At 36.7% G+C, this 27,334-nt stretch overlaps 1 protein-coding gene across 5 annotated transcripts; it reads left to right on the top strand.

The window, feature by feature from the left end:
* Nucleotides 1–325: 325 nt before the first annotated feature.
* LOC128016776 (extended synaptotagmin-2) lies at nt 326–27,153 on the top strand. 5 transcript variants are annotated; one of them, XM_052601558.1, is made up of 23 exons: nt 326–1,242; nt 6,703–6,744; nt 7,721–7,855; nt 8,862–8,938; nt 9,037–9,109; nt 10,371–10,460; nt 13,223–13,278; nt 16,763–16,883; nt 16,988–17,164; nt 17,254–17,336; nt 17,428–17,476; nt 17,924–18,013; nt 18,130–18,210; nt 19,433–19,489; nt 21,627–21,701; nt 21,783–21,869; nt 22,031–22,180; nt 22,292–22,656; nt 23,518–23,616; nt 23,927–24,058; nt 25,127–25,232; nt 25,326–25,375; nt 25,455–27,153. In XM_052601558.1, the coding sequence occupies exons 1-23, from the start codon at nt 853–855 to the stop codon at nt 25,498–25,500; spliced, it is 2,631 nt and encodes an 876-aa protein (XP_052457518.1). In that variant the 5' UTR covers nt 326–852; the 3' UTR covers nt 25,501–27,153. The 5 variants fall into 5 exon arrangements, with proteins under 5 accessions (XP_052457518.1, XP_052457517.1, XP_052457515.1 ...); XM_052601557.1 differs by having other exon boundaries at nt 21,624–21,701; XM_052601555.1 differs by lacking the exon at nt 19,433–19,489 and adding an exon at nt 18,783–18,884.
* Nucleotides 27,154–27,334: the final 181 nt, after the last annotated feature.

Genomic DNA, 27,334 nt, shown 5'->3' with positions numbered 1-27,334 from the left:
ACGTTTAAAATGTGACAGCACACAATATATCAAATATGAAATAGTGCTTGCTTTGTACTATACACTTGCACATATCTACAGTCATTGGCTAGTTAAAAATAAATTAGTACAATATGTTGACGTATTTTATATCATCATCCATGTTTTCCAAATAATTATGGCATATGTGCCAAAAAGTGTTTATCTATTGCTAAATTCGAAACCACATAGCCTTACTGGATAAAAAAGATATTATAAAAATAGTACGGGTTTAAGAATTCAGCATATGTCTTTATTTGTGTCGTCCTCCTTGCGTTCAGCTTAGTTTACTGAAAGCAGCAAATAAAAAACCTGAGATGAACGCACAACAGACAGCGCATTTTGGCACAAACAGTCTATCAGAAAATATGAAACGAACAGCTTCTTGTTATTGTTTTCTAATTAAGAGTGAACACTTGGGAGTCTCTTGGCTGTCGACGCCTGGTTGTTTGTGTATCTGCAGCTGCTCGGCTCAGGGTGGCGGGTTTGCGCTGTCCGGACACTCAAGGACCTCCTGTGAGCCGCTGTGTGTGTGTGTGTGTGTGTGTGTGAAGAGATCAGCTGTCATAAACCAACACTACAGATAGCACCAGCCAGCAGCAAGAGCAGGTCAGACGGGACACGCGCAGAGGCTCTTGTTCAGTTATACACAGCTAGATCAAATCAAAGCGAGCTGCCACTATCCGTGTCAAAATGGACTGGTGTACGGGCGAACTAACGTGAAAACATCCTAGTGTACTTGTGATGATCTGAAGTGTTTACTCTCTCAGCTTTTGCATTGAAGCACAATGTATACGTTTGACAGCCGTGCGTAACATTTCGTCCGGTCTGACTATGACAGAGGACATAATGACGGCTGTGCGCGGAAATCTTTCTCAAACAGCAGGTGCCTCGGGACAAAAGGACAGCGGACAAACTGAACCCGTAAGCGGGGAGATCCCTTTCTCGTCGCCCGCGGAGCTGAGCCAGGACCCCGCGTCCTGCACCGGGGAACTGACGCGCACGTGGCTGCAGTTCGCCAAGACATTCTTCATTATCTTCCCCATATATGTCTTGGGGTATTTTGAGTTCAGTTTCAGTTGGCTCTTAATCGCACTCACGATATTTTTCTTTTGGAAGAGAAACACGAGGTGTAAGAACACTAGGCTGAATAGAGTACTTTCTTTTTTGGAGGAAGAGGACACGGTTAAACAGGAGGTGGATGCAACCGAGTTACCCTCATGGGTGAGTTCAACTCCTCTTATTGATAAGGTTTACCGTGTTACAACACATCAGTCAGCACACTAGAAAACAGAGGAAAATTAAGAGGAAGTTTATTTTTATTGTTTAAATTATAAAACCCCATCCCCAAAGCTGGACTAAAAAGACAAGAATTGATTATGTGGTTAGGTGTCCATGGAACCATAATGACATATAACATGTTTAGGCCTTTGTGGGTGGTAATGCTGTTTACAATTTTACATTTGGTAAACAAACACAAGATATTTCCTTCATTCAGGTTTATTAAACTCGGACTTCTTTTTGCTTTCAATGTTCTTCTGTCCATTCAGCAAACTCTTGAGTGCTTGAAATATAACTAACTTTGGATCTCAGCTGGTCCCAGGCTGTCAGACTTAAGGCAGAACAAGACTTTTTGCCTTTTCGCCTGTGAAGATGAACAGTGTTTTTCCTAATTATGTCTCTACCCATTTTCTATTTTTATCTTGCATATAAGCATTATCTTGAGCTTCTGCTCATCAAGGCTGTAATCCAAAGCCAAGTGCAACAAAGTAAATATATGTTATGCAATGAGATATTTGGACCTGAAGGGACTGAACCCAGGTCTGTCTGTGTAGTTGAACATGAGGACTCGGTGTGCTGCAGTCTGTATTCTATAAAATGTCATTTGTACAGAATAATGCATAAAAATGTGCAGCATGTAAAACTGTAAATAGCAATTAAGTAGCTAATTGCAATTACCTTACCATATTATTGTGAAATACTGTTAAAATTTAGTTTTAATTTAATAAAAAATTTTACAAGTAAAAACTACAAATTGATACATTTTACTATGAAAGACAGTAGATTTACAACTGATTATATCTTTCGACCCCCCCCCCTCCCCCAATTTTAAATGGAAGTGCTAGATGACGGAAGTGTTAGCTCACGATGTATCAGAGGATTGTACTTTCTGGTGAAACCATGTAAAGTTTTTTGAAAGGGATATGTTTGAAATGATTTATTAAAAGGGATACTCAATCCCAAAATGTAATTTATGTCATTAATCACTTACCCCCATGTCGTTCCAAATACTTAAAAACGTTGTTCGTCTCCAGAACACAGTTTAAGATATCTTAAATTGTGTTCCGAAGACGAACAAAGCTTTTACGGTTTTGGGACGACATGGGGGTAAGTGATTAATGACATAAATTACATTTTGGGGTGGATTACCCCTTTTAATTAGTGGTGAGTCAATATGGAATTTCCAATCATGGATTTCCAAAGTGTCACGTTTGCATGTAATGCGTACAGTCTTCTTGTCTGTGTAGTGTTAGTCATTTATCAGATACATTTTTACATGGACTCACAAGCACCCACTACCATCTCTTCATTTAGACTTCAACTGCTCCGAAGCCTTAATCAAATTACATTCTGGCATGAGTCCACTTGTCTGTGTCAGATTAGAAGTCTGTTGAACTGGTTTATGTTGATGAGTTTGAAGTTGTTGTTTTGTTTTTGTTTTTTGTTAGATTTTTTTAAGAAAATGTTTCTCAACAGAGGCGTTATGGTTTCTGTGATTTATTAACATTTTGTGGTGCCATGCTTTTAAACCAAGATGTATTTTCTGAAACACTCAAGACTTGTTTGTCCAGTTTCTCTGTGGTTCCTGGGAAATGTGTGATGCATGAGAAAGATGCACTTCTCTGTAAGAGGTGTCTTAAACTGCATGTCTTAAAGAAACATGCTATTTATCTTGCCTAGAAGAGTCAAGCTTTCTGCACTAATGTCTAGTAAAATGCATTACATAATTTAACATTTAAAAATCTTGCATTTAACAAAAAAATTAATTTATTTTTATACAGTTTTCAATGTCACATGACAGCTCTCTGTATGCCTATATATAGGAAAACAAACCATTTACATCACAGATTATCAGATTCTCATCAAATGATATCACTGTTGGGAATCTAGGCTATAGTCTATCTATACGTCATCTCAACCTTACTGTGGCAACTCTGAAGTCTCAACAGTCTCATCTTTAGCCAGATGTTTTTTTTTAAAGGAACATTCCAATAGACATCTGTCTATAGACTTGTCTATGAAGAGAAATCCTCCGAGATCTCTAGTGGCCATAGAAACAGAGTTACTATGGGAACTTTCAGTGTCTTTCCAACATATCATTAATACTAAACAAAATAGTCAATATTCATTTTGGACTGACAACCGAAGTCTAGTGCTGTTCGTAGTAGCTCTAGCTGTGTCCAGACTCCAGACCTTTTTGCCGTGATTGATATATGCTACAGTGTCAGATGGAGAGCTTGCTGAGAAAAGTGCTGTACTGTCACATATGGTACTATGCTCAAAGCTACACCAATACTGTTTTGCGTTTTAAATAATTTCATAGTAATTGCACTACAGAAGGAAGTCACACACCTCCACTTTTTGCCTCTTGAGATTACTGTAAAGATGTTACTTTTATAGGACAAATCCAGAAGGGGTTAGCTTTATAGATGCCGCGAATGCAGTGTCTTCTCAGGTCAAGAGTGTGTTGTGTTCTCAGGTAACCAGATGTGACTTAGCTGAGATTTTCCTTTCAGCTTTTGCTTAATGTCTTGGAGAGAAGCGTTTATGGTCTTGCAGCTGTGTTACCACTGTGATGAGATTCAGACGTGCCCTACACATTTGTTTCACTTGTGTGTAGCATTTGTTTTATAATTTAAAATGTTTAATTTTAAGATGTGAAATTAAATTAGGGGATGTGACTCGGCACTGGTTTCATGATTCAATTCGATTACGATTATCATGTCAACGATTTGATTCAATTCGATATCATGATGCATCACAATGCATCACAATTATAGCCAATTTATTTTGTGCTTTTTTATTAAATTATATAAGCAGGCTACTTTTCTAAATAATTATGTTTATTAATATATAATTAATTAATTATTGTTAAGAATTAAAAGTAAATATAGCTTCAAAATATACAAGCAAATATAAAATAATAAAGATGGGGGGGGTAGACAATTACTAGTGATAAACAAAAAGCACTTTCAGTATTTGAAAGTATTGAAAGTTTGCAGATAATCATAGTTATGTTTTTTCTTTTTTTCAGCATTATTGCCATTTGATTATTACTGATGAGATCATAGACACTAGCAGCTTTAATAGTCTGCATTCACACTAATGCACAGATATATTTCCACATGTTTTATCCTGTTCTGAAAACATAACTGACTGTGCAAAAATGGCCCAAAATATATATATATATATATATATATATATATATATATATATATATATATTATTATTATTATTATTATTATATATATATATTTTTTTTTTTCCTAATAGATTAAGATCGATTTTTGTTTTCATAACTATGTGAACACCACAAACTACATGAAATGAATTCTTTTTGGTTCTGATTTGGGCCACTTTTGGTCATAAGTCACATACAGGATGATTTGTAGTTCCACTTCAGTATCAACAGTCTCTGCACCCCTTTGCCTAAATTTATTACTTCAGACTTATGTGCCCTCTAGAAGCTTGCATTTTGCAAGTGAACGTCGCTTGATTGTGCCATCCCAAAAAAGCACAAAGACACTTTTACGTACATTTAAATTAAATGTTCCCTCCTGGTGGAATGAACTCCCCTACTCAATCCGAGCAGCTGAGTCCTTAGCCATCTTCAAGAATCGGCTTAAAATGCATCTCTTTCATCTTTATTTGACCCTCTAACTTTAGCATTCACTATTCTAATTCTATTCTAAAAAAAAAATATATATATATATATATATATATATATATATATATATATATATATATATATATATATATATATATATATATATATATATATATATATATATATATATATATGTATGTGTGTGTGTGTGTGTGTGTGTGTGTGTGTGTGTGTGTATAACGTGCTTTCTAATATTTTTGTATTCTATCTGTTTTCTTTTCATTTATTACACAATTAACAAAAGCAAATAAATCTAACGCTAGTTTGCTCTATTCTTTTTCTGTAATATCTGTTTTCTTTTTCTTTATTATATTATTTAAAAGACCTTGCTATGTGTACTGCGTTAAGCTAATTGAGACTTGTTATAGCACTTGTGTATCATTGTTCTTTGGTTGATTTTGATTGCTTCTGTTGTCCTCATTTGTAAGTCACTTTGGATAAAAGCGTCTGCTAAATGTAAATGTAATTTAAATGTAAGGCATTCGAGGTTTATGTCACTCAGAGTTAACATTCTTTATACTGCATTGACAGGAGTCATGCAAAGATTGTAGCCTACATACCAGAATATGGAAGAAAGCTGCAAAGGTATGAAGAGACAAATGAGCTGTTATAGTATGTATTATGGTTACAGCTCTTAAAGTTGAGGGGAAACTGAGGGAAAACCTTGCTGTCTTTCTCCTAATCCTTGTTCTACCTCTCACCTGCTCACAAATATGCTGGGTTCTGCTGCACATCACTTTATAAATGAATGCATAAACAGACTTCAGTGACCTCCAGATTTAGTTCTGAATGACAGTGCTATTGTGAAGTTATTGTTATTCTTTTGTGCATGTGGGTCAGTTCAGGACTGTGACCAGTTCACACTTGAATCTGTTATTGACCTGTTTGACTTACTTTTTTCTGTAAAATACAAAAGGAGATATTTTGAAGAAACTTTTTTTATATATTGTAAGTCAGTGGGGTCCAAAACAACACGGGACCCCAATGACATTATTGACTTTCATTGTATGGTACTGCTTGAGAAATCAAAAAAGTTTTAGTGTGTCATCTTGCTCCCTTCCACTGCATGAAACACATACAGGCTAAGCATTTGATTCTACACATGCAGGGATTAACTGCAGCTAAACTTGTTGATCCTATGTAAGTGAAAGTCGTGAAATTTGTCAGGTATGGTAACACTTACTCACACATACATTTGCCAGGTATGGTAACAATACTCAGAATTGGTGCTCTGCATTTAACCCATCCAAGTGCGTGCACAAACACACGCCCATTAGCAATTGGGGGTTCAGTGCCTTGCTCGAGGGCACTTCAGCCATTGGTACTGAGAGTGGAAGAGAGCGCTGATTTTTCCTGCCAGCACTGAGACTCGAACCTCCAACCTTCGGGTTACAAGTCTCTAACAGCTCTCTAACCATTAGGCCACAGCTGCCCCTATTGAGCTACATATAGAAATGATTATGAAACTGATGTAAAAGGAAAGAAGAGAATGCACATGGGTGCCATTTTTTTTTTTTGTATAAATAACCTTTTACATGTTTAGACAGAAAGTCGTTTTATTTTGTAATATATCGACTGTTTATTTTTTCATGCCATCTGTGGACCAAGGGGGTGTATGTATGTGTGCGTGTGTGTGTGTGTGTGTGTGTGTGTGTGATCGCCAGAGGGGTTTCTTCTAACACACTGCAGCACATTTACAGAAGCTGTTTTATTAATATGATACATTTTTTCACCAGGTTCATTATCCAGATGTGGAGCGAGTTGAGTGGCTAAATAAGGTGAGATAATTATTAGGTACTAATTGCCTGTCCCTCATAATTTCTAAGTAATAATCATCCAGCACTCTAATAATCTGATACTCTCTTGCCCTCTTTCTCTCTCTCTTTCTCACTCTCATTGGTTACACACTGGTGCTATAATCCAGTGTGCTTTGCTCATGTTACACCACATATAGCAACCATTTTTCACATTCTGTGTCAAAATCAGTGGCTTTTTAAAATATTCATTGTACATATGAAGGCTCCCAGTCTTCATAAAACATGCCTGATTTGAATATTTATTTGGAATTTTGACCAGCGGCGTAATTTATGTAACAGAATGGCTTCATGCTTCTGCAAAGTATGTCTGCAACTTTATAAATCATGCAAAACTATTTACGGTAAACACTGCAGAATCACTGATGTTTTTAAACATGATAAAACTGAGAAGGATAAAAACACTTATTGTACTGTGTCATACTAATATTACAACCTACATTTTCACACATGCATTTTGAAGCTCATAAATGTGATGTACATTATATCAATGTAAAAAAAAACATTTTCATTATTTGACTGTCTACATCACTAACTTATTTCAAAAGTTTTAGACATTATTTCTTTTCTTTCAGACACGGTATCCTACATTTAGTTTTTTTATAATTCTGTTTGTGCTGTACCAGCGTGGCTACCTGTTCTGTTGTCTTGAAGAATAGTTTCTAAAATGCCTAGAGTATTTACAGTTAGTCAAGTTACAACATGTCCTCAGGCCTCTGGAAACTCTCAATCTTGTATCACGCAACCTTGTTGTGGAAAAAAAAATATTTTGCAAGATTTGGCTTTTAGTAAATAACATAAAACACTTTTCTGATAACTAAAGAGTTTCAGAAAAGCTTATTTATCATTCAAGTCAATAGCAGTAAGAACTGAAGATCCGTTAAGTGCCTCAGTTTACTCAGTTGCATAGTACTGAGCAGATACACTCTTTGCCTTTCAGACAGTGAAACAGATGTGGCCTTACGTGTGTCAGTTTGTGGAGAAGCTGTTTAAAGAAACAATCGAGCCATCGATCAAAGAAGCCAGTCCCCACCTCAGTACGTTCGGCTTCACCAAGATTGATCTTGGAGATCAGGTATGCATGCTCACTGCCTATGAACTTTTAATGCTCACAAAGTGCATCCTATTAGAGAACGTAAATCTTTGTTCATGATGTTTAATTTAACATCAGTCAAGCTGGATTTTGTTGTATGGCACTTTAGACATCAACATTGCACACACTTTTTTTTGCTCCTTTGCATCTCAGTCAGCTTGTGATTTAACATATCCAGTTATTCAGAGTGTAATCTTGAAAACGAATTCCATCAGTTGGCAGCAGGACTTAGCAGTTAATCCACATGAGATCACATTTTGAGGTTTTGATCAGACAGACAACACAAGCCTCTCAGGTCTTCTACGCATTATTTCCTGAGCTGTCACCACTGTCCCTAATAATTATTATATATTTTTTTAAAATGAAAGAAATCAGTAGGCATTGCCTAGCCCATTCACTAAATATAACTTACTATAGGGGCAATGCATTTTATAGAAATATTTTAGCTATATATTTATATATTATGTAAGGTATTTATATATTTATTTATTGTATTTATGTATTTATATATTTATAGGCACAGTGGAAGTACAGAATGGCAGTGTTTTTAACAATTCAAGGTCATGCTATTATACTCCATCACAGAAGGTTTTCTGTTGTAACTATTTATATTCATACATTAATAATTATGTATTTATATTTAGTGTAGTTCATCACCTAGACATTTAGTTCTTGTGTTCTATTTCCCTACAGAAAACTGTGTTTCATTCAAATACTGTGCATGTAATTTGTGGTATAAGACCATCTTGCATGTTTTTTTAAAGATAAAACATTGCTTAACAACTTTGCGCCAAAGAGACATTGCACTAAAAAGCTATATATTACATCAGGAGTAGGAAGATTGACGTAAGAAGTTTAAACCTTTTGGAAAAGCTGACCACCTGTCAGATGGAAATAGTTTATGTTGTCAGGGCTCTGTGGAGGAATGCATGCTGGTTAAAGAAATGTCAACCTCCTGACGGGGCATCTGTGCTCATCTCTGTCACAGCCTCTCAGAATCAATGGGGTCAAAGTTTACACTGAGAACGTGGACAGACGGCAGATCATCATGGACCTTCAGATCAGGTGACCTCACGTTAAATATGCTAGGCTGACATCTTTAGATCTTTTATTTAACTTTCTGGTTGTTGTACAGGTTTTAATATTTGTCTTTTCTTTTATAGCTATGTTGGGAATACTGAAATCGATGTGGATGTCAAAAGGTACTACTGTAGAGCAGGGATCAAAAGTATACAGGTATATTGTTATATATTCTCATAAAACATTTAAGAGTGATAATTATCTGCTCTTGTACCACATACAGCAGTAGGATTGCACTGTTATTTGTTCATAAAAGATAAACAGCAGCTCTGTTATGTGGCATCTTCCATTGAGTTTGTCTCCATGACCCAATGGATTATCTTAGCCAAGGCCAGAGAGTTAATTTGTTGGATACAAGGAAGCACTTTCCTATAATATGATGCAACCACATGTTCCTTGGAAAGAATCCAGTCGACTGTAGAACGGAGCCTATTTTTATTTTCACAGAAAGGGTGTGTGTGTATTTATAGGGAGGCGTGTAACCAAATACTAAAATGCCCTTTTACCGTTTGTAGTGCATGATCAGATATGTACATACATGCTCACATATTGACCGTTTTGTGCATAATTTATGGACTTGTTTCATTATGTCGCATTAAATGCATAGCAGAGTAAACTCTCTGTGTGACAGCATGCTGTGTTAATGTATGATGCATTTTTTACTATATAGCACGGAGGTCTATAATACCTGGAGAGCGCTGTAAGCATCCCCGTTAATTTCTACGACAGTTACACAGGGCAATGTGAGACTGCCATCTTTGCTTCATAGACACTCAGTTTCAGAAAAATTCCTTAAAGGACTACTTGAGACAGGACATTCCCTTGAATTATTTGTTCTCATTAGCAGCTCTTTGGTAATGAATGATTGTTTCTAATTCTTTTGCTCAAAGCTGTAGTGATGGTTGTGAAGGTGAAATGTCTATCACCGAGCCGGTGGAGTGCTGTCAGAAGCAAAACAATAAATGCATCAGTGTTGAGATGCTGAAACATTCATCCTCAGCCTGGGGTGCATAGTGGTTAGATTGACAGCACTGCCATCTCACACCAGAGATCTCTATTGTTTTCCAAAAAGAAATGCCCATCCTTAGAACAAAATAAATTTACATGAGATATAAATTAGCAAATATTAAGACTTTTTTTTAAAATGCAGTTTAGAAAAATTCTATTTTTTCCATTTAAGGACTCCTAGACTGATAGTGATAAAGTGTGTTGTTCTAAATTAAGGAAGCAATACTTTCACTAAAATAATCTGTTTAATGACAGTTTTTATTCAGTTTATTTAAATGAGGATATTTCATATTGCATTAGTACACACCAAACCTCTAGTAAGAATCCATACAAGTGTTTTGAAGTTTAATGTGATGTGTCTGTCTCACTTTCTCTCTCTATGTATGTTCTTGACTGCATGTATGGACAGCTTCATGGAGTTCTGCGGGTGATTCTTGAGCCACTTTTGGGGAATATGCCGCTGGTTGGTGCTCTTTCCCTCTTCTTCCTAAAGAAGCCAGTGAGTTACTAATTGTGCTATATTAAAAATTATATTTTTTAATGTTCGAAAGAAGAAGAAAGCCATGCAAGTTTGGAACAGCATGAAAGGATTAGTTCCCTTCCAGAGTAAAAATTTGATTGTAATATAGTATAGTCAACGTAGGCATCCCGTATACGGGACGGGGTGACATTTAACAGGTTAAGTGGTAAAAACCATGTCTCCCCATATATTGCGCATCTTATGATCCTATCTAAAAAATGAAAAAAAAATTTGATAAAAAATGTTTGTAAAAAATATTTTAATGACACGGTTTTGGCGGTTATAGAGTTCTAATGACAGTGTTCAACTATAACCGCCGGTCTCACGGTTATATACTAACCGTCACACCCCTACATTTGACGTAAGGTTAGTTTATCAAGGGATGGTATGCTCAGTCAATTCAGTAGATCCAATGGCATAAACACATAAAATAACTTAGGGGAATACAACTGATGCAAAGTTGCTGTGTAATTGGAAGAAAACGTTGTAAAGGAAGAGAAAGTTATTAAAGACATTTGTCTTTTGCAAAACTGAATAACTGAGGTTCTATTTAAAGGTTTGCTAAACAGCATAAAATGATCTTACCAGCTCTACCATGTGCGTATAGCAGTGGCAGCCAGTCAGCGTCACTGACCCAGATTCTAGTCTTTCAGTACCAGATTAGTAGCAGGGCTAATTTCACAGCTGGTTATCACAGCTCAGCCTGATTTATAGCTCACATTTTGCTGCTGTTCCTGAATGAAGGCTTGAATGAGTAAGGTGTAGGAAAACTGAATGAGTTTTGAGTCCAGTGTGAGTTGTCCAGTGTCCAGTCTGATTGTAGTTTGATGCACTGCAGAGGTGGCCTATCTTCATATATTCCTCTGCAGTGTGGGCAACATTGAAACAAATTCACAGAGGGAAAGAGGCTAAGAGAAAAATTTTATATTGCATTTATCCCCATTTTAATGGATGGTTTCTATTTCTGTGCTTTATTTTCTTCTATCCTTTGGTCTATCTATCTTTTTTAAGTTCTGGGACACTGGGACACTGATTGTTCTCATCACAGTAACAAACGTCTCAGGTTACGAATGTAACCATGGTTCCCTGAGTAGGGAACAAGACACTGCATCCTTTAGGGGTCGCTATGGGGAACGCCTGGTCGTGACTCGTGTCTGAAGCATACAATGGAAAAACGCCAACAAGTTGGCCGGTGACAGCCCCTGATGTCACTATCGGTGCGACTATAGAATAAATAGGCTTGAGAACATGCCATTCACTTCTTCATCTAAAGCTTGCATATGAAGCATGGCAGGAAAGGGAAATGACCAAGAGCTTAGCAATATACTTAGTCTTGGCCTGTCACACAGGGGCTACTGCTTGAAGGGCACAAAAAAACAGCGCAAAGGATTTTAGAAAGAACACAGAGAACTAGCGTGCAAACCTACCACAGTGTGAATTTCAGAATGTGCGCAAGACTTCACTTGCACACTTACCATAACATGGATTTTTAAGACACTGTTCTACGGGGCTCTCGTGGCACTCTGAAAGAGCAGCTCATAGATGGAATGGTGCCTCCCAAAAACAATATGTTTGAGAGTCATCAACTTGATCTATGGTAATAATGCTGGAGCGCATCAGAGAAGCGAAGGAATTGCCTGATTCACCTGATGCTGCTGGTTGCCAAGTGCTCTGTGGAATTGGAAGGGGAAGATAAGGGCAGATGTAAAAAAAAAAACAAAGAGAATGAGTAGATACTCAAGTATCGCTCTGATTCGGACAAAAGCGCTGATGTCTTGTCTGGATCACATCCCTTAGGTCTTGCCTACCTTCCTTTGACCCACAATTCCTCTCACCCCTACCCGCAGGTGGGAGAGGAGCACGAGCCGTGACACTAGCCTTCTGTGCCCGTCTCTGATCCTCAGACCGAAACGGACCAAGACCCCCATGTTGTTCGGGCTCAGACCTGGATCTTCGTGGAATGATTTGAAGGCTGCTGAACGCGCCTTCACCTCCCTGAACTTATCGACTACCGTCTCTACAGAGGTACCGAAAAGTTCAGAAAGTGAAACCAGAGCATTGAAAAGAAAGCCCCTTTCTTTCTTCCCAATATTTGCCAAGTTCACCCAGAGATGTCTCTCTGCTACCATTATGGCTGCCATAGACCTGCCCATGGTGGAGGCGGCCTGCTTGGAAGCATGGAGAGAGAGATCTGTGGTGCGGCGCAACTCAGCTACCTGATTGGGGAAAGGCCTTCACCTTTATCCAGGTCTTTCAACAGATCAGCCTGATATGCTTGAAGCACTGCCATCATGTGCAATGAAGTCACAGCCTGACCTGGTGCTGCATATGCCTTGCCATTTAAGTGAGATGTATCCTGAAGGGGCTTAGATGGCAAGGAGGGAAATTTAAGAGAGAACGTCTCCTCTCTGTCGCCGGCCAACTTCTTGGTGTCCCATTGTATGCTTCAGACACGGGTCACGGCGAGGCGTTCCCCATAGCGACCCCTAAAGGACACAGTTTGAAGTTCCCTTGAAAGGGAACAGTACATAGTATTGTTATTTATGTGCTGGATATAGAGTGGAACTTGACATCCATGTTCATATCAAATTACAGCCTCAGGCATGTTCAGACTTTTTTTATTGTTTTTCTTTTTGGTTATCTGGTTTGTGCTCATTTTTCTCCTCTAAACAGATAAACATGTATTTCTCTATGTTAGCAGTGTCTTTAAGTATATGATTGATTCTCTCTTTTTCATTCAGCTTTTGGACATAAACTGGACAGGCCTCACAAATATATTGGACATTCCAGGGCTTAAGTAAGTAAATTTTTTCTTCCTACAATGGATTGTATCTTTACTTACTAAGACAACAGTCTTTGTTTCATTTAACTTATTTTAATTTATTTTCATATAAATTGCATTTTATATAACCTGTGATTTGAACTATGGAAATCTTTACCAATTGAGACAAGGCAAGCAAAATCCCTTAGAATTCTTAAAACTAATTTATTTAGGATAGCTTTTACTTGACATTTTGATATTATTTTATTTTTAAATTAATTAATTTCAATGCCTTTTGAGTGCATTTTTCATCATCTTGTTTATTTTGTATATATATTTATATATATATATATATTTTTTTTTTTTTCGTATGGTGTATTTTGTTGTTTTATTTAGTCATAAAATCCGCTTTGTAAAGTAACATTTAATTGTGCTATAGAAAATAAAGATTATTATTATTATGCTGGTTAGGCTTCTGGTTCTGTTGTGATTTAAGGGCCTCTTGGTTTTTGTCCATAGATTTATAAAATGTAGTTGTTCATCCACAGACAAGTCCAACAAGGAAGACATGATAGGGCAACTAGTAAACTAGTAAACACATCTGTATACAAAATAGCAGGAGAAGAGTTTACAGAGGGAATTTTGCGACCACAGGGCATAGAGTCTCCCATTGGGGTGTTAAGGACAGAGCTAAACAATACTGGTTTATGGTCGGAGAGACAAAATCCATCGATGAAATAACCAGATCTAATATATGACCCTTATCATGCGTAGGCTTCGACACAGACAAAATCAAATTAATAGAGGCAATGATTTGAAGAAACCCCTTATGTTTCAACCTGCTCTGTTCATTTAAAATACAGCAAATATATATTAAATAATGTTTACTGTTTTGTCCTGCAATGTATTCACAATTAAGTTAGAATAATTAAATGTACGCATTATGCATTTAGATTAAAGGTACACATTTTTTTTCTTTTTTTCCCCCCAAGAATTATTCAGATGCATTAACTAAAACAATGTTTTCAAATAGCCTCAATAGCCTCTCAGTGTTCTATGTACTGGCAGATTAGAGAGATCCTTAATGTGTTGCTATATCATACTGTCTTTTAGTTGGAATAGATTAACGAGTGTTGAAAGAAAGCAAGTAAGTTGCAGAAAGCAATTTGGGGAAAAACAGACTAGAGGCATGTGTAATGATAGCGTGAAAGGGAACTAGATTCTGGTAAATATAAATTTTTTGAAGATCAAGTCTTTTATCTTCATGAAACCATACATTTGCCTGTGACATCCCCCATCCAAAGCTCTTATGGGTTATTTAGATGGCCATAGGGGTTTAAGAACACCTTTAGAAATGTTTTTTTTTTCTCTCGATATGATAGAGTGTGGATGTGGATATAATATTAGGTGTTGAACAAGCTTTGAGGTTTCTGTCATGAATTCATAGTTTACAACTCATATCTGCATCAGTCTGGTTAAGCATTCTTTTTTCTGTTGTCGAGTGTCATGTTTCATTGTTGTCTAGATGAGCTGGGTTCCAGGGAACGGATCAGCTGGATTTAGCTTGAAGCTTATTTTTGTATGTTGATTTATAAGTATGCCAACAATGCACAAAATGGTTAATGTTTCTTTTACCTTTTAGAAGTGTCCTTGGTTGTTTATAAGTTGAAATGTCTGGCTTTTGAAATTTGCCTGCTGCAGTGTAAAATCATTTCAAATGGAAAGAAAACAAATGTTTTGGAAGGGAGAGTACTGTATTCATTGCGTAAAATGGCAGACATTATTATTTTATTTTTATGGTGAATAATAAATAAAAAAACCCTTGCTTAATGTGCTTGCTTAATGGTGTTGTTGTTGTGAAATGAAAGCTAGTTGGTGTTGACTACAGCCATGCTAAAAATGAGTAATTGCTCTTGTGATTAACTTACATTTTAAAAACAGCAAAACACAATACTATACAATATACTGTCATCTATAATAATATAATACAGAATATTTGTACTGTACAAAATAGTTATTTACTGTCTAAAGTTGACTTGGACTAATTCATTTATTTATCTTTAGCCATCTATGCATTACTTATAAAAATATCCAAATGAATGTGGTGTGTGCTGTTAGTATACAGTGAGAGAATTGTTGGTTTAGTCAGCAAGTCAGCGTTTAGATGTGGTTTTTGTGGTTAGCAATACATTCCAGGAGGTACAGGATTGTTTTCTTTCTTTCTTTCTTTCTTTCTTTCTTTCTTTCTTTCTTTCTTTCTTTCTTTCTTTTCTGAAGATCAGTTAGACATTGTTTTAATGCAACTTCTAACTTATAAGACAACACTAAGTAGTAGTAAACAAACTAATTTAGATTAAACTGGTTTAGTTGCTGGCCACAGAAATGCACTTTCTTCACCACTCTGAACAAAACACCAGCTATTCAGTGAAGACTCATCTGAACACCTCTGATTGGCCGTTGCATTCATAAGCTCAACAGAATCATGTGTGATTGGTTATAATGCAAGGCGCTGTGAAACGCGTCTGTCTCTAGCTCAGCACCAGCCAGCGAATGCCGTTTTGACTTTAGCAGATGGTGATGTGCCTCAGTGAACGTTCTAATCGCACCAGTGTGATCGTATCAAATGATGAAGTATGAATTATTAAACCACAAAAGAAAAATACCTTAATGTTGTCTATAACATCAACTCAGGAATTTATGTATTGTAATAGTTACACATCTGTCCATTGTGTAGAAGATTATGGTTAATATCAAAGTCCTTGTAGGCAAGTCGTGCCACTCGGCCGCCATCTTGGCAATGCCTCCGGGCAGCTATTTCAGAATAACAAGACCAGCTCCTATCTAAATGAATGGGCAGAGAGTCAGAACTGCACTTTCACTGGTCACCGGGACATAAAATCTGCATGTATAGAAACAGCAGTGAAATATGATAAAAATCGCTGAAAATGTTTTATCACTTTGCCCCGAAATAAGGTTTAAAATGCCTTTTTCCCCACAGGTTATACTTTTACTATGCATGCGCAAGGGTTCATGACACCAACTTCATTTACTTCTCTATCCAGATAGAGTGTCTATTGTGCCGGTGTCTTACTTAGAATGTAAGGTTACATATTTGTGGTCGATATAAAATGCTTTAACTGGTAGTTCAGTGCCTTCGCGTTGTTATCACCCTCTTCTCTGTGGATTCCATTTGATCTTGCACAAACACCACAACTCACTGTCGACAAATCGTCTCCACTGTCGCAAAACCTCAACTGTGCACATGCGTCAGTGGAACCAGACGATAGACTTAAATGTTTCCCGGCTTGACTGTTAAAAGCAGATGATTGGCTTTCCAGCAGGAGGGGCGGGACATGTGCATACAACCGCCATCTTTGCCATTACAAGTTTTCCTTATATAGTTGTATTTAGGATTGAGGAAGTGGCGTGTCTCTTATAAATCATCTCTGTTAATATCCAGAAGTACATCACCACTTTTGTACTTTCAAGAAAATTTCATTTAAATCTTTTTCATTCGCAGTGGCTTTTCAGACCACATGATCCAGGATATTATCAGCACTTACATGGTGTTGCCTAACAGGATCACTGTACCACTGATCGGTGAGGTTGAACTGGCACAGCTCCGTTTCCCCATGCCAAAGGTGAACACACACACACATCTCAACAAACCCTACAAACGTTTGTTCATATTAATATTCATTAACCTCTCATTGTCGTTTGTTGTATTCTCGTTCACACTCATTAGGGAGTTCTAAGGATTCATTTTCTTGAAGCTCAGAATCTGGAAGTTAAGGACACCTATCTGGGCGGGCTGATCAAAGGCAAGTCTGACCCCTATGGCATGCTGCTGGTCAGCAACCAGCTCTTTAGAAGCAAGACCATCAAAGAATGTCTGCACCCAAAATGGAATGAGGTGTATGAGGTGAATACATGTACACACATGCTCATTTACTGCGTCCATACGTCTCATGTACATACACTGAAATGTTCATGTATGTGTTTTATCATCAGGCACTAGTATATGAACATTCCGGACAACATCTGGAAATTGAGCTCTTTGATGAAGACCCAGATAAAGATGACTTCTTGGGCAGGTGCCACATTCATTTATATGGCTGTAATGTGCAGTGTTGTCTATTGTAGACCTCTTAAAAGATGTGTAATGTTTATTTTATTTTGTTCCAGTCTAATGATTGACTTGAGTGAGCTTCATAAAGAACAGAAAGTTGACGAGGTAATGCGGTCACACTCTTGTTCCTGTTGAGATTAACTTACAGCTCACAACAAATGTCACCACTAGTTCTATTTCAGCACCGTCTTATTAAACTGACTTTAAACTTCCAAATTTGGCTGTATTGTAAGTAGGTTTAGGTTTTAGTATATTTTCAAACTATTTTGTTTTTATTCCAGTCGTTTGTAGTCTTTTTGCTTCAGTACAAATATTGTCATCTTCTTTTCCACAATTTAAGTACTGTACATTCTTGTCTCATTAATGAACTGACTTGAGCTTCCATAGATGCATACATTATTATTGGGTTTTTTTTATCCCAAAGAAGACATTATCACCAGTTGTGTAATTTATTTTGAATGCTATAGTATTCCACCATTGGTTTGGAATGATCTGAATGTTACTTAAGCCCATAGCTACCATTCCAGTGTGCTAATCACATTTTTTCTGCAGTGGTTTGACTTGGAAGAAGTTACTACAGGCAAACTTCATCTCAGATTAGAGTGGCTGTCATTGTACCCGAGCGCTGAGAAACTAGATCAAGTATGCACATACACGCACACAAACTGACTGACATTGATAGACATGACTGTGAACATATACTGGCTAAACCTTTTATCATTTAATTCTCGTCATCATAGTTTGCTCTATCTTATCAGGTATTATGGAGCATAAGGGCCAATGACAATCTTTCCTCAACTCTGCTAGTTGTTTGTCTGGACTCTGCCAGTAATTTGCCGGTAAGAACAGTAGTGATGAGCAAACATAGCTTCTGTCAGAAAATGTACAGAAAATGACTTACTTTCATTTTCATTGTTTTCATATTCTACTTTTATAAAATGATGGAAAGTGTTATTTATGTTCTTTGATAGTCTAGTTTGATATGAATATGAATGTGAACAAGCTGCAGTTTTACACCCCCTAATGATTTACATACAGTGATGTTGTTCCCAAGGCTGTATCTTGCAAGGTGCAATTATCATCTAGTTTCCTCCTAAATATATTATTCACCCAAATATGAAACATCAGTCATCATTTACTTGCCCTCATGTTGTTCCAAAACTTGGTTTTTTTCAGAACACAAAATAAGATATTTTACAGTCCAACTATTTTTGTGCATTTAATGAAAGTCGATGGGGTCCAAAACAATATTGCAATTTTCAATGTGGGCTGAACTATGATTTTAAGGAATGTTTGTTATTTAATTGACACCTTTTAATTAATTCTAAAGGTAATTATTAGTTTGCTATGACTGATGTACAGTGAAGACTTTCTTAACGCTTTACATTGTGCCTTGCTCCTCTCCTGTAAGAGTGTCTTTGAGGGCAGCTTTGGTTGTGGAAACCTAAAGGAGAGGAGGGCCTCTGGCCTAGTCTTTTGTGAGAACCCCGACTCTCTCTGTAGAACGTTATTTGTGAGTTTGCTAGTAATCTGCATCCTGGTTCTCCTGACCTAGCTGTAGCTGTTTACCTAACATTGTGACTAGACATTGCTTCAATTCAAGCTGTTCTTCAGTAACAAAAAAACAACACCATTTACGTTGATCTGATGCATGTGAACTGCCATTTTTACCTGTTGGGCATGTGTAACTTATAATTGTCATACACAACTATGATCATCACATTTCTTAGATCTTTGTCCCGTTCAATACTCCCATGAATACTTAGTAACTGAGGATGTTTATATAATTTTATTAATTGTATTTTGTGTTTAATCTGTCAGAAGCCAAGTTTTTAAATATATAGCTTTTGTTTTTGCAGTCACATTAAGTCACATTGATTGATGTGTTTTTTTTTTACTTTTTCTCCCTGCCTATATTGTTACAATGATTCTATATGTATATGTATTTGTATTTTTTTATTTGAAATCTGTAGGGCTGGACCAAATCAAAATTCTTGCATGTGCTCTTGCTATGTATTAACTTTCCCATTCTCAATTTTTCTCATTCCTTCTTGTGGAAAGACCAATTCTCTTGACTTTAACCCTGATGGCCCCAATCCCCCTTATAAAGGCCTTAAGGTACATTGAGAATGCATGCAGATTATAAAGTATTGTGCATAAGCATTGCACTCGCATCTGGACCCCAAGCATGATTTCACGTCTTTTATGATTTGTTTCATTCTTTAGTTATTTGGGTTTATTTCTCCATTGTTTCTCCAGTGTATTTTCCCTCATTCACCACTGAATGTGTTTAAAGACTTACTGTACTACTGTTATTTATACTTAATATACAGTATTGTTCAAAATAATAGCAGTACAATGTGACTAACCAGAATAATCAAGGTTTTTCGTATATTTTTTTATTGCTACGTGGCAAACAAGTTACCAGTAGGTTCAGTAGATTCTCAGAAAACAAATGAGACCCAGCATTCATGATATGCACGCTCTTAAGGCTGTGCAATTGGGCAATTAGTTGAATTAGTTGAAAGGGGTGTGTTCAAAAAAATAGCAGTGTGGCATTCAATCACTGAGGTCATCAATTTTGTGAAGAAACAGGTGTGAATCAGGTGGCCCCTATTTAAGGATGAAGCCAACACTTGTTGAACATGCATTTGAAAGCTGAGGAAAATGGGTCGTTCAAGACATTGTTCAGAAGAACAGCGTACTTTGATTAAAAAGTTGATTAGAGAGGGGAAAACCTATAAAGAGGTGCAAAAAATGATAGGCTGTTCAGCTAAAATGATCTCCAATGCCTTAAAATGGAGAGCAAAACCAGAGAGACGTGGAAGAAAACGGAAGACAACCATCAAAATGGATAGAAGAATAACCAGAATGGCAAAGGCTCAGCCAATGATCACCTCCAGGATGATCAAAGACAGTCTGGAGTTACCTGTAAGTACTGTGACAGTTAGAAGACGTCTGTGTGAAGCTAATCTATTTTCAAGAATCCCCCGCAAAGTCCCTCTGTTAAAAAAAAGGCATGTGCAGAAGAGGTTACAATTTGCCAAAGAACACATCAACGGGCCTAAAGAGAAATGGAGGAACATTTTGTGGACCGATGAGAGTAAAATTGTTCTTTTTGGGTCCAAGGGCCACAGGCAGTTTGTGAGACGACCCCCAAACTCTGAATTCAAGCCACAGTACACAGTGAAGACAGTGAAGCATGGAGGTGCAAGCATCATGATATGGGCATGTTTCTCCTACTATGGTGTTGGGCCTATTTATCGCATACCAGGGATCATGGATCAGTTTGCATATGTTAAAATACTTGAAGAGGTCATGTTGCCCTATGCTGAAGAGGACATGCCCTTGAAATGGTTGTTTCAACAAGACAATGACCCAAAACACACTAGTAAACGGGCAAAGTCTTGGTTCCAAACCAACAAAATTAATCTTATGGAGTGGCCAGCCCAATCTCCAGACCTTAATCCAATTGAGAACTTGTGGGGTGATATCAAAAATGCTGTTTCTGAAGCAAAACCAAGAAATGTGAATGAATTGTGGAATGTTGTTAAAGAATCATGGAGTGGAATAACAGCTGAGAGGTGCCACAAGTTGGTTGACTCCATGCCACACAGATGTCAAGCAGTTTTAAAAAACTGTGGTCATACAACTAAATATTAGTTTAGTGATTCACAGGATTGCTAAATCCCAGGAAAAAAAAATGTTTGTACAAAATAGTTTTGAGTTTGTACAGTCAAAGGTAGACACTGCTATTTTTTTGAACACACCCCTTTCAACTAATTGCCCAATTGCACAGCCTTAAGAGCATGCATATCATGAATGCTGGGTCTCGTTTGTTTTCTGACAATCTACTGAACCTACTGGTAACTTGTTTGCCACGTAGAAATAAAAAATATACTAAAAACCTTGATTATTCTGGTTAGTCACATTGTACTGCTATTATTTTGAACAATACTGTATTCATGTCTTTATTTAATTAAGAAAATAAAACAAGAGGCTTCTGTTATTTAGACTGCTGAGGTATTTACATTTTCATAGATGAGTTTGAAATAAACTTCTTACCACAAAGCACTTTTAAAGAACGTATCTTTAAAAAGTCTAGCTGAGCTATGATGTAATTATGATTAACCAAACATGTACAATCAGCTCATGTTACCGGAGAGGTGAAGTAGATTTTTTGTAACTATTAAAGGAGACTGGTCATATATCATACTGTACAGTTGAATGTTTTCTTTCCATTTTTGTTCAGCAGTCTGGGAAGAAAGTGAGCATAGATCCAAATCCTTTTGTCAAACTGACTGTAGGACAAAAGATGTACACCAGCAAGGTAACATTCATTAATCAGCTTTAACCTGTTCTAGACTAGCAATACACATATATTCAGTCCTGTTTTGCTCCTGATTTTCAGGTAAGATATAAAACTAGCGAGCCACTGTGGGAAGAGGCTTTTCACTTCCTTATCAAGAACCCACACACAGAGGAACTGGAAATTGAGGTATTCTAGAACGGAACACCCTAAAAGAATGAATATTAAAGTAGTTAATAAATATTAAGATAATGTTAATTATGCTATACATCACTCAGTATAATGTAGAGTTGGTTAGAATGAAATAGTGTTCATTTTGAAAACTCATTTTGAAAACTTGTGTTTCTCAGGTGAAGGATAGTAAGCACAAGTGCTCTTTGGGTAGTATGCGGGTGGCACTTGGTTCTCTCCTGAAGGAGGTGGACATGACGCTGAATCAGCAGTTCCCCCTGCAGAACTCTGGCCCCAACAGCACCCTCAAACTCAAAATGGCTCTCAGGGTCGGTGTGTCTGTATGCTATTAAAAGATATTGTCTAATATTTGTGTGTGTGTTTTATTCAAGACTTGTGTCAGACATGTAGTCCGTGTAAATATGTTTTCATGTAAACAGGTCCTTGGTTTAGAGAAGGAGGTCACATGCAGCCAGCCGTCGTCTGTCCGAGTCAGACACACTAGTCAGAATAGCACTTGCATGTCTCCACAACCTCAAGCAGCTACTAGCACCAGCAACTCTGCAGTCATCCAGCCGTCACACAACCCGTCTTGTACCCTTGCACCAGACACCCCTCAAGGGAAAAGAGGATTGGATGGCTCCCCGGTGCGGATAGCAGAGGCAGGCCACAGCGTCTCCAGTCTAGAGATAAACAGCTTGCAGAAGCATCAGTATCCCAGAAACTCTATGCCTAGTCTGGCCTCTGACATCTCGCTGCCCTCTGCCACACTGGAACTGCAGCACAGGTTACAGCAGCCACAGAAGTGAGTATGTGTCAATGACACGCTGATTCTCTGTATGCAGAAGTCATTTGGTTAGAAAACACACTGGGGAGTTCTGTCTACTGTGTATGAGAAACACTAAAAGCCAAAACACTGCCAAAAGTGAGACACAAGCTATATCCAGTGCTGTGTGAACCATTTATCTGCACAACACAGCACGACTGACTGGATAGCTCCGAGCAGACTGTCCAGACCAATTTGAACAGTAAAGCAGTGGGGAGGCGTTACACAACCCATTTGTATTTGTCACTGACTCCCTTGTTACAAACCACTATGGCATCCATGTTGCTCATACAGTATTGTATTAAACAACCCCAACAGTCTATAACACACTGAAGAAAACTGGAGACAACAGACAAAGTAGGATTTTCAATCCAAAAAATCACCACCCTTACCAAAAATGACCATGAATTTACACAAACTGAAATGTATTGCCAGAAATTTTGAATATTCATGGTAAATATTACGGACTACCGTTCAAAAGTATGGGGCCAATAATAATAATTTTTTTTTTTTTTTTTTAAATAAGTGCTGTTCTTTAAACTTTCTATTTATTCTGAAGGATCATGTGACACTGAAAACTGGAGTAATGGCAGCTGAAAATTCAGCTTTGCCATCATAGAAATAAATTACATTTTAAAATAAATTCAAACAGGAAACACTTATTTTATATAGTAATTATATTTCACAGTATTATTGTTTTTTTGCTGTATTTTTCATCAAATAAATGCATCCTTGATGAGCATAAGATGCGTATGAAATCATGCAGAATGAAAATATGTTATATATTCATGTTGTAAATATCTTTTGAATTCATGTTGACTTGCTATTTCTCTGTTACAGCGGGTCTGGGCTGAGCCAGTGTCCGCTCGGTGAAGTCCAGCTCACTATCCGACACAGCTCACAAAGGAATAAACTCATTGTAGTGGTTCATGCCTGCAGGTGAGAATGCCACAGACACATTAACCTTCATCTTTCTGTGTTTTATAGTACTACTTCCAATCATTTTGTTTGCTAATTTTTGCCTAATTTTAACTTTTACACACACAAAAATCCAGTATATTAGTGATTTATTTTGGTTAATGATCAGTGGTTAACTCTCTTGAACATTAACAACAGTGTGTGCAAATATAGGGGGACATGTGTTTGCATTTGTATGTTTGAATTTATATAAATGTGACACAACAGGTTCTTGTGAAAATACTTCTCTTGCGTTTGTGTGAATATGTGTTTCCATGTGTCTTAATCACAGAAACCTCACAGCACTGACTAAAGATGGCTTAGACCCATACATCCGCCTGTACCTGTTACCAGACAAGAGCCGCAGTGGCCGCAGAAAAACCAGCACTCTCAAGAAGACGCTCAATCCTACCTATGACCAGTTGTAAGAATTTTTCAAATCTGCAATTAATTTGTTCTTTATAATAAATGATGCAAAATACTTTATGTACTCAAGTGCAGACAGAATGTTATGTTTTCTAACACATAATTGCATGTTAATTGTAATTAAATCAGAATGTGTTATAGTTTAAATGTATATTAAATACATTTAGCTGAACTGTAGAGTGTTTTTGACCCCCTTTACTCAAAACTTAAGTACATCTTTATATGCATTTTTATAATTACTTCTATTGTCTATGAATGGTGGAAGTCTACTGATAAATACAGACAAGCATTTATTGTAAATTGATGTTATTCATATCGAAACTCATGAAACATGCAGTGTATTGACATATATTTGTAATTACACATTTGTAATAATGAAGTTGCAGTTCAGTAAATGTAAAATATATTTACTTGATATTGGAATATTGAATTAAGCACTACAGTTATCAAAAAGATCAAGTACTCGACATGTGCTTTAGTGTGTTAGCCAACATAATACACAAATTAAGATAGATTATTAAAACATTATCAAAACATTTCAGGGCAGCTGAGGAGGAAAAATGAGCAACTACATTCTGTTCATTGACCATCAGAGGAATAAATGATTGTAATAATATATTACAGTGATTTTTTTTTAGAACTTTTGCTTATAGTCTTAGAATACTATTACATTACTAATAGTATTCACATGTCAAACCTAATGTGGTTACAGACATAGTGACATCTATTGCATTCAAATGAGAAGAGGACCCACCAGATTCAAAGTCTTGTCTGCTGTTAATCTTATGCATTTGCATGATATTCCCTTCAAATGAAATCCACAACAGAGCTCCTTACTGAACAGAGCTAGTTAACCGTTTTCCCCTCCAAACCAAGTCAGCCAAAACTTTATAATACTGTATACTGTATGATGCAACTGCAAATGTTTCTGAGAAATGTTATTTTTGTTTAATTGCATTACTGAAGGTTTATTGATACCAGTTGTCTGCATAGTCGAGTGCAGATGCATGTAGCATAGTAAAACAGTAACTATAGTAAAAATCTCTTGTTGTGTTGCTTTTGTCAGCTTTGAGTTCAGCGTGTCAATAGTGGAACTGCACAGGAGGACATTGGATGTCGCTGTCAAGAATGGAGGAGGACTGTTGTCTAAACACAAAGTACTACTAGGCAAGGTAAAAAAACATTGATGCATTCACATTCCCTTCTATTTCTCATTCTGTTGATCACTGGATTTCTATGGAGCCTGACAGATGTCTTTGTCACAGGCAGTTGTGGACTTGGCAAGTGAAGACATTTCTAAAGGATGGACTCGATGGTGTGTTTCTCATTCATTTGTTCAGTCACTCTTCTAAATGCACTTTTTCCTGATTATAAAAGCTTCCTTTATCTCTCAGGTATCATCTGACTGAGGATGGATCAAAGAAGATAATTCAGATGTAGGGGTTCATGCTAGAAAGCAGAAATGAATGGAACCGCAGATAACTGGGACATGCCACGGCACGCACAGGATTGAAGCTTTAGTAGCAGAAGAGCAGCGCTGGACTATCTAAACCAGGCTAATTCTGCTGGGATTTACACTGGCCTACAAAGTGTCTCTCTCATTCTCCCCAAAGCTAAAACTGCCACCTGGTCCGCTTACTCTCTCTTTCTCAAAGGATTCAATCTGATTGTCTTTTTTGTTTTGTCTGCTTGTTTTTGTTTTATTCATCTTAATGGTGTTTGGACAAATAATTTCCCTTTTTTTTACCCGATAAAATAGTTACCCATGAAGTTAAGAAAGGATGATAGAAAAAAAAATATATTATTTAGATCATTAGATTTATTAATACATGTGCCTTTATTTATTGCATTTAAGTTATTTTGATAATATTTTGAAACTTTTTGATTTCTGGGTTTTGTAAGCAATCAAAATCACATCTGAAAGAATTTCATGTTAATGGAAAGTCAGATATTATTGTAGCATTGTTGTTGTTTTTTTAGACAGTATATTACACAAAACACATGGCCAAAGCCAAAGGCCACACGTAAACCTTTGTATGTATATATGAACATTTATTTTTTTCTTCGATTTTATGCTTATTCTATCTCATACAGCTATTTACTGTTACTGTATGTGCAGATCTTCATAGATGATCCACTGGTAATTTATTTTAGAAGTATTTTACTGTATCCTGTTGCAGAACACAAAATGAAAAGATTGTACAGAAATGTTTGATACCCATTTTGTCAGCAACAGTTTTAAGAGAAGCAAAATGTGTATTCAGTATGTGACATTTTTAAGATGTTATGGATTGTTTTTAAAGACTGTGAAATGGCTGTTGATATGATTTCCAGCCTTATTCTTCTCTATGCATGATATCATTACAATGTGAAATTCAACTTGAATCACACTGAACTTGTAACTTGAACCACTTTCAGAATTACAGTTTTTTAGGATTGTGGACCACACAATTTGTGGTTACAGTTTTTCAATACGTTTAACAACTTTCCTACTCTTAACCCACTACTCCTAACTCTTAACCCACCAACACACAACTGTCAAAACAGTTAATTTCATGCTCAAAATCACACATTGTAAACAAAACTCCAGCACTCATTTTTAACATGCAATAATACATTAACACAATACACTATGACTACCAAAACACTGCAAGCATGTCTCAAAATCAAATAATTATTCCAAAACACTAACACACATTCTCTTCCAACAGGAACATTTAGTCTATCATGGCACAATGTCATAAAAACACTAACATCCGATGAAATTACAGAAACGTTATTATTTTATATGCCTCAGCCCTGCCGTTATACAATAGATTGTATATTGTATTGATCATAGATTGTGTGTTGCACTGCATTGTTTTGAAGCCTCTCTACATTTTAGTTTTGTTGTTTTTAGTAAATGCATGCATTTTGTTTCTTTGCAGCAGAAATTCAGTACAAAAAAGTAAATGACCCATCTCAGGTAGGTTTACAGAATGTACAGTTTATGAAGAAAAAATAAGACAACAGAGTCAGAATGAATGTAGTAAATGCTTTATTTGCAACGAGAAATTAATGCAAGATAATAAAAAAAAAAATGTAATATGTTAATTGTATAGCCTACAGAGACCAATATTGTACTAACTGTGTATAGGATTTTGAAAATGTGATTGGAGAAAGGGATGTTAGCAATTAAAAAAAAAACTTGGAAAGAGCCTGAATGGATTTTTAGCTTTATCCATTCATACTTTTTTGTTTTTCATAGAATATTTTAACATGTCGTGTGGAATGT

Source organism: Carassius gibelio, chromosome A7 (assembly GCF_023724105.1).
Source record: "Carassius gibelio isolate Cgi1373 ecotype wild population from Czech Republic chromosome A7, carGib1.2-hapl.c, whole genome shotgun sequence".
NCBI lineage: Eukaryota > Metazoa > Chordata > Actinopteri > Cypriniformes > Cyprinidae > Carassius > Carassius gibelio.
The sequence above is the reverse complement of the archived record's forward strand: the minus strand, read 5'-3'. Positions and strand labels throughout refer to the sequence as shown.

What these genes read in the sequence shown, in the direction of transcription:
- LOC128016776 (XM_052601555.1), top strand. Translation starts at nt 853, where the DNA reads ATGACAGAGGACATAATGACGGCTGTGCGCGGAAATCTTTCTCAAACA. An exon ending in GCGCTGAGAAACTAGATCAA is followed by an intron (nt 18,014 to 18,129) that starts GTATGCACATAC and finishes CTATCTTATCAG; the next exon opens with GTATTATGGAGCATAAGGGC. An exon ending in GTAGTGGTTCATGCCTGCAG is followed by an intron (nt 23,617 to 23,926) that starts GTGAGAATGCCA and finishes TCTTAATCACAG; the next exon opens with AAACCTCACAGCACTGACTA.